The sequence below is a fragment of the Tupaia chinensis genome, unplaced genomic scaffold (assembly GCF_000334495.1).
Source record: "Tupaia chinensis unplaced genomic scaffold, TupChi_1.0 Scaffold000695_1, whole genome shotgun sequence".
Taxonomy (NCBI): Eukaryota; Metazoa; Chordata; class Mammalia; order Scandentia; family Tupaiidae; genus Tupaia; species Tupaia belangeri.
In genome coordinates, this window is record NW_006160218.1 from 721,518 (window position 1) to 732,479 (window position 10,962).

A 10,962-nucleotide genomic window follows, 5' to 3' on the forward strand; every position below is an offset into this window, starting at 1 on the left:
CCGGCCCGGGCCCGCAGCCCGGCGTCCGGGGCGGGCGGTGCCGCGGGGCGGAGTGGGAGAGGTCCGGTGCAGGCGGGGAGGCGGAGTGGCCAGGGCACGGCAGGACGGCCGCGGTCCTCGGTGCTGTGCCGGGGCCGGCCCGGTTTCGGTGGGCTTTGGGGGAAGAGGCCAGGTTTTCCAGAAGCGTGGATAATAACGTCCGCACATAATCGGCCGCATGGTTCGTAGACCGAGTTCCGACCTTGTTCGTAAATCAAGCAAGCTCCCAAGGCCTTAGAAACCCAGCCCTACTCCCGTACTACGCTCAGAGCGGTGACAGTCCCCGTCTTCCACGGGAGGCCATCGGCCCAGAAAACGTGCCCGGAGTCGATTACAGGCGGCAGAGCAGCTCCCGCAGCGGAGGAACTCGGTCCCAGGTTTCTGAGCCCTGCGCCCAGAGGAAAGGCCACCTGGGCCTCGGGTCTCTAGTCCATCATCCCAGGTTCCCTACCCAGGACACCTGTCTCCCCAGTGGTGAGGTGGTTAGGCCGCTGGACACTCCCACATGGTCGACCACGGTTCGAGTCCCAGACCTGGTGGCTTGCCCTGGTGGCTTGCTTTCTCACTTTCCCTATCTCTCTCTAGTCAAATTAAAATAATGAATAAATTATTCTTTAAAAATAAAACAGGAGTAAGAATGACCACCAGGAGATTCTTGGGCCCTAGGCTAGGCCCACCTGAGGGAGGAGCCAGGAATCCACGCCCCTACTTAATGACGCTGTCTTCACAGGGTTTCTGCAGGATGGTCCTGTACACCAGCCTTACAGGAACTCAAGCTTTGTGTGAGCTACAGGAACAGCAGCTTTACCAAAAGCTGCTCACCGTTTTGGAAAACCTCACCAGCAGTGGCCACCAGACAGCACACACTTGCCACTTCCGCAGTCACGGTGAACTTACTGGCATGTGCAAGCCATGACGTCACGTAACAGCTATGCACTGGCAATCCCCCAGCCAGGGACATGCTAAAATAACTGAACTGTAATTCCATTCATTCTCCCTTTCCGTTACTGCCAAGAAATGATGATTTCAAGAGTGCGTGGAGGGCCAGCAGGTGGCGTAAGGGCTCAGGTGCTGGACTCCAAGCGTGGTCAACAGCAGTAGGAGTCTTGGACCCAGCAGCTTCAGGATCACGCTGGGTCCGCGTGCATGTAGGCCCACAGTCCCGAGAGGAGACTGGAGGAGAAGGGGCTGTGGTGTGGCCATCTCCCTGAGGGGTGATTTGTCACTTTCTGTCTCTCTCCAGGGAATGCACGCACCCTATGTCAAAAATTCAAAAATTCAAAAAAAAAAAAAAATGGCATGTAAGTAGAATATATTACCTACCTACGAATTTCAGTATATTTAATATAGTACATAAATGGTTCAAAAAAGGTGAAGTTAGATCCAAATACAATTGAGAAACTTTGCTCTAAATTTTTTTCATTTAAAAAGGTGTATTTCTTCCCTGAGCAAGAGAGTGAGCGAGTGAGCGAGCAACAGATGCTGTGTCCTCCAATCATGGGCATGTGTGTGCTGTGTCTCCCGGAGATCTGCAGACGTCTCGTGTGGGCCAGCCTCACGGAGCACCCTTTAGCTGCGGCACCACCATCTGGCCTCTTGAGCTGAGCTTATACCCACACAAGTTCGGTAAAGCTTCGGTCTAATCCCAAGTTGTCTATGAAATAACCCCGACAGCCTAAAATAAGAGCAGAAAGGCAACTCGCAGAATGGCAGGAGGCATTCACAGCACACACACCTGGCAAGACAACCGTACGCAGTGTATACAGAGAGCTACGGACCCCGAAGGAAAAGACGCTCACTCACCAGAGGCCCAAGGACTCCCGCAGACACACACCTTAGGCCAGAGGGACCCGAACGGCCAGTGAGCCACGGGCAGAGGTGCCCACAAGGCTGGTTACAGGAAAGCTTCTCTGAGACAGTGTACCCAACCACAGACGGGTACAATCAAAAAGGCTGACAATAACGAGTATTTGTAAAGACACCCAGCAACTGGAATTTCATACTGCTGATGGGAATGTAAAATTTTATAATCGCTTTGGAAAGTGGTAATTCTACAAAAACTAAGCACACAGCTACCCTGTAACACAGCAGTTTGACACCTAGATATTTATCCAAGATTGAATACACATCCACAAAAACCCAGAATATTTACTGCAGCTTTATTCATAATAGCCCAGAACTGGAAAGAACTCAAATGCCCAACAGCAGGTGAGAGGACAGATGAACGGGTATGTGTGTCACCGCGCCCAGCCACGCCCACCCACCTGCACCGAGGTGACCTGCAGGCACAGGTGTGATGGGAGATGAACAGGTACACGGGTCACTGCGCCCAGCCACGCCCACCCACCTGCACCAAGCTGACCTGCAGACACGGGTGTGATGGGAGATGAACAGGTACGTGGGTCACTGCGCCCAGCCACGCCCACCCACCTGCACCAAGCTGACCTGCAGGCACGGGTGTGACGGGAGATGAATGGGTACACGGGTCACCGCGCCCAGCCACACCCACCCACCTGCACCGAGGTGACCCGCAGGCACGGGTGTGACGGGAGATGAACGGGTACACGGGTCACTGCGCCCAGCCATGCCCACCCACCTGCACCGAGCTGACCCGCGGGCACAGGCATGATGGGGGAGAGCACAGCTCTGATGCTGTGCACGAAGGAAGGAGGGCAGGGAGCGGTGCTGAAAAAGCCCGGTCATCTGAGGAGCTCGGACATGTCTTTAAGGGCAAAATTAAGGAGGGGGTCTTGGGACATGATCAGCTCAGAGACTGGCTCGAGGGGCGCGAGCATCCTGGGGGCCTTCTTGGCTGGAGGGACCTCAGCGAATCAGTCTCCATGTTGTGGGTTTCACGGGGAAACATCAGTTACTCCAAACAGGAGGTGGGCATAGCCAGAGTTACACACGTGTGGCTAGTGTGTGTTATTGTATATACGCTATCCTTCGATAGATGTGACCACCAGACATGCCAGCACACATCATTCACACTTAATAGAAAAAACCTGAACCATTAACTTATAGGGAAAAAGTCTAAAATGCTATACAAGAATATATTATAGATCAGCCACTGGACATAACTTGATGACAAAAAGAATAGGAAAGATGAAAAATGATATGAAAATGCTAAAATATGATTTTTGAAAAGTAGGTTATTCCTTACACTTTTTAATATATAGAGGCTAAATTGTAAACAAAAAGTTTTTTGAAATTGCTGGAATAGACTATTCATCATTTTTGTAAATAAGAAAAAAATGTTTGAGATTTGCTTAAGCAAGGGACAAAGTTCCTCTTTATTTCCCAGCTGCTGGACCTGGGACTGAACCACATGCTTGGCCATGTGGGATCTAGCTGCCTTACTGACCAGGCCATACACAGGCCCAGGACAAAGTTCCTTTCACAAATCGAGTTACTGGAAAACTTTTCAACAAGTCCTTTCTGCAGTACACGTGTTGTTAAAAGTGAGCACACATCCCAAACGCAGTCTGGCCTAAGGGCTGCTCGCTCCCTCAGCGGGCAATGCTAGTTTCACAATATTTTGAATATCAAATATCTGAAATACGAATCCAAATTATCACCAAATTTCTTTCTTAAATGAAAAATGTCAGATTTACTCTTGTGCCTCGGTGATAACCACCTAAAATGTGTACTCACGTAAGTTTCCCGTAGTCTCTCTCCCCTTCTTTTCCCCTAACGCTTCAACATCTGCTTCGCTCCCTTCTGCATTTTCCCATGCTCACATTTGCCCGCAAAGACCTACTTCACGGACCGCCATCCTGTTCACTCCCACGGTGGACACTGGGACTTTCCTTCCTGTCCTTTGTGAGACCTTCCAGTTCCCGGATCTCAGGCCTTCCGGGAAGAGTGGATGGGAGACACAGTTCTGTACCGGCACAGCCTCCAGGTGCCTTTATTTCAGTCTCATACCCGACTGAACTGCCAGGGCAGATGTGAGGCTGTAACTTCTCCTGGACGTGAAGCCTTGCCTTCACTCTTCCAGCATCCGGTGCTGCTACGCAAAAGTCTAAGCGCCATCCTGAGATCATCCTTTCTGTGGGACTGTCTTCCTTCTCTGGAAGCTTTTAAGATTTCCTTTAACCCTGCCATCCTGAAATACAATGTGCTTCTGTGGTTTTTAATTCATTGCTCTGGACACCCAGTGGGCCCTTTTAATTTAGGACATCGGCATTACTTTTACTCGCCTCTTTTCTTGTTCTCTTATTCTGCAACTCTCACCAGATGTTGCATCTTACTCTGATCTAGTTTTCTTTTCTTTTCTTTTTTTTTTTTTTAAGAGGTTTACGCTATAGGGCACGTGCGCTCGCCAGAGACAGAGAGACAGAAAGCGAGAAATCACACCCCCCCAGGGGGGATGGTCACGCCTCAATCCCTTCTCCTCCATTCTCCTCTCGGGATCTTGGGCACGCACGCACACGTGCCCAGCGTGAGTTTTAAGCCACCGGGTCCAGGACATGAACTGCGGTCAACTACGTGGAGTCCAGTGACATAGCCATTACGCTAACTGCTGGTTCCCAAGTTTTCTTTTTGGTTTTGGCCAACTTCCACTTCTGCCCGTGACTTTCTGGAATTTTGACTTATTTTCCAGCACATCTACTGAATATTTCATTTTGGTTCTCCTACTTGCCCCAAAGCTTATTTACTGATTCTTTTTCTTTTTCTTTTTTTTTTTTTTTTTGAGAGGTTTTTGCTATAGGGCATGGTGCACCCACCAGAAAGACACAGAGACAGAGAGATAGAAAGTGAGGAATCACCCCCCAGAGGGGATGGCCACGCCACAATCCCTTCTCTTCCATTCTCCTCTCGGGATCGCGCCTGGTATGAGTTTATGCCGCTGGGTCTGGGACCTGAACCATGGTCTACTACATGGGAGTTCAGCGACATAGCCATTATGCTAACTGCTGGTGCCCTGATTATTCATTTTTAAAAGAGCATCCTGTTTTTAAGTTTTGCAACAGGGTGCATATGCTCACTGGAGAGATAGAGAGAGAGGGAAAGTGGAAATCTCCTCCCAGGGGATGGCCACACCACACTGCCTTCTCTTCCACTGGGATTTTGAGCATGCGTGGACACGCGCCCGGCATGATTTTCAAGAAGCCACGTCCAGGACTTGAACCATGAAGCCAGCTATGTGGGATCCAGTATCTTCACCACCACACACCTGCTGGCCCAGTATCCTGTTCTTATTTCATGGACAATATATTCTCTGCATTTCTGTGGATATCATACCTTCTTTGAGGAGTTTTAAATTCATCTTTAATGTGAAAGTTTTCCTCCAATGCCTAGCTGCCAGTGTGTAGTGATTTCAAGTGACTGAAAGCTATCCATGTGCAGGGCCTGTGGGCTCCAGGCTTCAGAGTAACAGGTAATCAAGTGCCTGACCTAGCAGACGGCGTAGTGGTGAAGGCATGGACTCCCACGTGACCAAAGAGGGTTCAAGTCCCAGACCTGGGGGACTACTTTTCTTACTTTCCCTCTCTCTCTCTTGTCAAATTAAAAAATAACAGTGAAATAAAATTAAATAAATAATCCTTTTTTAAAAAACACAAAATAATCTAGTGCTAAGTATTTTGTTCACTGCTTTTTTTCAGGTGGTTGTGCAGGGCCAGGCATAAGCTCTGTTACCAGATTTTGTAGCTGGGTGGAAAAAATGAACTGGAGGGTCCCCACGGTGTCCAGAGACCGGGCATTCTTCTCATCATTCTGTCGTCGACGTAACACGTATCAGACATTCTTCTTATCATTCTGTCTTCGACGTAACACGTATCAGACATTCTTCTTATCATGCTGTCTTCGACGTAACAAGTATCACTGTCACCCTCCCGCGTCCTATCAGATTCAGCTTCTCCAGAGAACAAGCCTTCGGTCTTCTGAGAAACAGTCGCCTTGCAAAGAGGAGGTGAAAGTATGTTTCTGAACCATCGCTTTGTTTCTGCCTTTGCTCCTCGCCCCCAGCCTGTACCTTGCGCTTTCACATCCTTGTCTTTTGGGAGTTCTGCAAGGTAAAAATAGATGTTCCAAATTTGTGGGCTTTCCTGTGAGAAAGAACGGCAGCCAGACTATGCTCCCAAGTAACGAAAAAAGAAGAGGAAGTAATACACTTAGTCTTCACGGTCAAGAAGAATTAAGAAAGTAACTGCTTAAAACACACACGCACACACACACACACACACGAACAAACAACAAACACACACACGCACACACACACACACACGAACAACACACACACACACGCACACACACATGAACAAACAAAACACATCCCAACTCCCCACCAGGGAGACAGCATTTTGAAAACTTATGTTTAAAGGTGTTGTAATGATTATGTACTTATTTTAAATACTGCGTGTCCTATAAAAAGTTTTGTGCCTGCCATTAGGTCCTTCCTCTGCCATGGGACCCCAGTTCCAACCCTAAGTGGGTCAACTACGTGCGCCTCCCCCACCCCAGTCATTAGCAGGCAGGAAGAGAGTGAATGCTGGAGTCGGAACGTTACCAGGAACGGCCAGGTGCCACTGCCAAGCCTAATCGATGCTACCACTACATTTATAAGGCTGCCTGATAAAATGCAGACAGCCTGTTAAATTCTAACTAAGATGAGTAACAAGTGCCTTCCTGGCATATGCCCTAGGTTTTACTGTTTATCTGAAATTTGAATTTATCTGTATTTTTATTTGCTAAGTCTGGCAACCCAACACATTTAAAGGACTTTATCCTACATAGTATGTGACCAGCACAGAAAGAGCTGAGTTCAAAGAAGGAAACTGCTCTACCACCAAGTGGGGACCCTGGGCCAATGCCACATGACACAGTTGGACCCAGTCCCTGGGGAGAAAGTGGGCAGCAGCCACCACGAAGGCACTTTAGCCGGTGCAGGAGCGTGGCTCTCTGGCTGGTGGCTGGGCCCTCACTGCCTCACCGAGTGACACCCTCTGTCTAGCAGCCTGGTCACTCAGTGCGATCGTGGCTAACCTATGGCCTGTGTGGTGGACAGCGGCCAACTCCACGGGCTGCTCCACGTGTCAGGTCCCTCCCGAAGGAAGCTGTAGAGCACTGGCTGACCTCCTGGAGTGCCAGACACCAGAGGGCAGGGTTAGGTACAGGCTCAGCAGCTAAACCAATGTAGCCATCCCCGGCCCCATAAAAGCTACAATTAGCTTCTCACCTTCCTAAGGGTCACGCTCATCTCAAGAACGTCCCACCTGGTTTCTGCTGTGAGCTACCGCGGTGCTCCCCCAGCTTGGTTTCTGTGTACAGTAGGATCCTTGTGAGGCGGAGCAGGGTCTCCGATCTCCTGCGTGATCCCTGCTGTGCTGGGTCTAATTCCCCAAACGGTACCAGGAACTTTTAGATCACACGCCAGTCACGTACATCTTCCCACTCGACCACCTAGTTCCAGGGGACGAGCTGTGTGACGGTCCAGACCGGGTGTGGCTGTTTCTGACTGTGTCCCAGAGCCAGCTTCCTACCATTGCTCCTTTAAGCCAGTTTGTTAAAAACCAGGCAGTTCCCACATGGCATGGAGAAAGGCTGGTCACAGCGCTCAGGTCATGGCAGGTGGCCAGCTGGCAGGGCTTGCACTGCGGTACCCTCGTCCTTCCCATTTTCTTGGTCTCATCCCTAGCACGTTTATAGGACATAACCTCATTGTTGCCACCAATAAAGCCTGGCAGACTGCATGCAATTTCAGACTCGAGTATGTGGCCATTAACAAAACTGCTTTAAATCGCCTAAGATGCGTCATGGAGGTTTTCCTTTTCCTTTCAACAGCAGCGAGTGAGAGTGGAGAAAGTACCCGAGGCTCAGGCCGGCTGGCGTAGCACCCTCAGCGCGACGGCGTGGCCCACGGGCGGATGCGCCACCAGCCTTCACTCACACCAAGTTCTCATGATGCCTGAAAGGTGGACAGGCCCCGGCTGACCCTGCAGAGCCCTCCTATCCTGTCCTCGTGTGCACTGCCGTGTGCACTGAGCCATACCCCAAATCTGCACACAGAACACCCGCGACCCATGACCGCAGGTGCTCCCTGGCTGCTTCCCCGTGGCCATCAGTGTGCCCGCTCACCCACCCCCACCACTCTGCATGGCTCCTCCATTCCATCTTTTCAAACATTTAACGGACCAACATATGGGCCAGGGTTTAGGGTTATTTAGTGTTACCCTAGAGAGCACAGATGGTGTATATTGGTTCAGACATTTTTAAACGAGTTTTTGTAGCTTATTTAATTCCGCATTCCCATGTTTGGGCCAGTAGGCACGCTTCCATGTTATTGGATGAATGGCTAAATTTCTAATAGATATTTTGATTTCTTTAACACTGGAGTCAAAAGTAGAAAGGCATTTACTAGAGATGTAAAACAATTCATGCATCAGTATGAAATAACCCAAGTCCACCTCTAAGGCCTCTAATTGCTCAAGAATCTACTCTAAAACATTACTTTCTTTATAGAAAAATGTTTTAGATGTTAAATCTAACAGGAGCCCTAGCAGGAAAAGTCCTAAGAGGGTCCCACCATTTGTCCTCCTGCCACGTATAGTGTTTTCCTTTTCTCAGAAAGGAGGTGGGATAAAAGACGTGTTATGGTCTTTCAGGGGGAAGGTATCCAGCTGCTTCAGGGGAGTGCCGAGGACACCCAGCTTACCTGTGGTGGACGGTCTGTCTGGAGACCTCCCTGCAAGTCACACTCCCGCAGGCCTCGTCAGGAGGGGAGGTGCGAGCGTTCTGCGGCCGACCTGCTGGGGTGCACCAGGCAAGCTCTGGGCAGGGGCACTCGGCCTGCCCGGCCTGGCGAGCTCAGCTGAGAAGGTGCTGGCTTCCCACGGTGAGGCCCGCCTCTGCAGCCCTTCCCCAGGGGCAACGTCAGAGACAACCAGAGCGAGTGGCCAGGAGGGCTGTGACCGCCCTCCGTGAGCTGGCGCAGGAGTAGGCCACGTGGACAGGCTCGGGGAGGGTCGTCTCCTGGACTGCTTTCACCGGCCAGGCACGGCAACAGCAGTCACGTCACGCGGGAGCTGGGGCCTGCCTGGAGAGTGCACATGGCCTACGGCAAAACCCCAAACAAACAAAACCTTTAAAACGATAAAAAAAACTAGACTGCTCCGAGATTTCAGAGCTAATAACCCTTACTGCACCTGTTACTTATTTTTGGTTAATCCTTCAGTTAAACTCAGTCTACCTAGGGCAGGAAGATTGTTCCCACAATAGTTATCATTTGTTCTTTACTCAGAGCGAAAGCTGGGAAACACGAAATCCTTAAGGCACTGAGACCACAACGTTTAAAGGTAACCCAACCTATCTAAACAACTTTTCAGATTATGTTTAAAAAAATACTGAACAAAAACACACAGCATTAACCATTAAACAGAAAGTTAATAAAAATGTACTGGTTAGACTGACCTCTGGTGGCCAACAGTCGCATCACTCCGTAACTGACCAAAGGCTCTCCTTAGCAGAACCCAGTACAGAAAGAGTACTGTTACAGGTAAGGACACAGGGTAGCCAGACCATGGCCCACACACAGCTGAGAAATTAGGGGCGCAAATAAAGATGCCTTCAAGCATTTTCTTCTAATTTGTTTTTGGAGAGGTTTTTGCCTTAGGAAGTGTGTGCTCATACGCAAGCCAGACAGACAGACAGAGATAACGAGAGGAAAAGCTGGCAATCACCCCGGGGGGATGACCGTGCAGCAATCCCTTCTCCATTCTCCTCCTGGGATGCACGCACAAGCAACCAGCAGGATTTTTTTTTTTTTTTTTGAGAGGTTTTTGCTATAGGGTGCATGCGCTTGCCAGAAAGACAGAGACAGAAAGTGAGAAATTACCTCCTGGGGGGGATGGCCACGCCACAATCCCTTCTCCATTCTCCTCCTGGGATCTTGAACACACACGCACATGTGCCTGGTGTGAGTTTAAGCCACTGGGTCCGTGACTTGAACCGCGGTCCACTACATGGGAGTCCAGCAACATAGCCATTATGCCAACTGCTGGTCCCGCGACCAGCATGATTTTAAAGCCACCAGGTCCAGGAATCGAACTGCGACTGGCCATGTGGAAGTGCAGCGATGTGCCTGCCAGGCCGTCTGGGGCCCCTGGCTTCTTTTAATCTTTAGGGTACCCGCTGACTTTACATTAAAAACAACTGGGACATGAACTAGTTCTTACAGCCCAGAACGGTTCTGCACCACACAACTCTAGCCAACAGCCTCTGTCCAGGTGGCACCTGAAATATGGCCAGTATAAAATACCCAATTCTGAAGGCCTCCTAAGGAACACAGAACGCAAATTATCTCATCGATAACTACTGATCACACGTTGAAACAACAGCAATTTGGAGAAGCTTCATCTAAAAGGACCCATTTCCAGGAGTCTTTGACCAGGGCGTGCGGGCAGACCACCGCTCAGGAGCAAGACTGGAACTGGCACCAGGACCTCCCGGGATTCTCGGACCTCTCGCTTCTGCTCACGGATCTGGCACACCCTCGTTTTTTTTCACAAAGTAAACATGCAGATGATTCCCAAAGCATGGGCTACCACTTCAGTAGCATGTGACAACCAGGGAATGGATGGGAGTGGACGGAGGGAGCCGTGAAGGGCCTTAGTGCCACCAACGTGTGGACACAGCGACCCAGAGACAGCCGGACGTACGGCCGCCAGGTGGCTGAGGCTCTGGACTCCCAGTGGCCCCCGTCGTAGAGTCCCAGACCTGGCAGCCTGTGGCCTCCTCACCTTCTCTGGTGAGTACATGTGCTCTACTGCAAATTTAAAATTAATTTTTAAACACCTATGGAAGACACGCGTTTGCGCATGCGTATCCCATGCGGGTTAGCGCGTGCAGCGCCGCCGGCCGCGGTTCCCGGCTCGCCCTCCGTTCCCGAAGGACAAGGGCCCCGCGCGCTCAGACAGCCGC

The 10,962-nt window shown here is 50.4% G+C and overlaps 2 protein-coding genes and 1 long non-coding RNA gene across 3 annotated transcripts in view; 1 reads left to right on the top strand and 2 right to left on the bottom strand.

The window, feature by feature from the left end:
- Positions 1 to 4,074, bottom strand: part of FAM184B (family with sequence similarity 184 member B) — a 49,202-nt gene extending 45,128 nt beyond the window's left edge. The window contains exons 1-5 of the mRNA XM_014592453.2: positions 4,026 to 4,074; positions 2,636 to 2,691; positions 2,470 to 2,484; positions 2,304 to 2,318; positions 375 to 427 (exon numbers count right to left, since the gene is read on the bottom strand). Of these exons, the coding sequence (XP_014447939.1) occupies positions 375 to 427; positions 2,304 to 2,318; positions 2,470 to 2,484; positions 2,636 to 2,691; positions 4,026 to 4,074 (188 nt within the window). The remainder of the gene's footprint in view (positions 1 to 374; positions 428 to 2,303; positions 2,319 to 2,469; positions 2,485 to 2,635; positions 2,692 to 4,025) is intronic.
- A 1,549-nt stretch (positions 4,075 to 5,623) lies between these two features.
- LOC114010059 (uncharacterized) lies at positions 5,624 to 9,378 on the bottom strand. The gene is made up of 2 exons (XR_003551449.1): positions 8,699 to 9,378; positions 5,624 to 6,052 (listed from the first exon to the last, which is right to left on the bottom strand). It is a non-coding gene; the product is annotated as an uncharacterized LOC114010059 (long non-coding RNA).
- Positions 9,379 to 10,870: 1,492 nt separating this feature from the next.
- Positions 10,871 to 10,962, top strand: part of NCAPG (non-SMC condensin I complex subunit G) — a 28,823-nt gene continuing 28,731 nt past the window's right edge. Inside the window, exon 1 of the mRNA XM_006160627.2 lies at positions 10,871 to 10,876. Within this exon, the coding sequence (XP_006160689.1) occupies positions 10,871 to 10,876 (6 nt within the window). The remainder of the gene's footprint in view (positions 10,877 to 10,962) is intronic.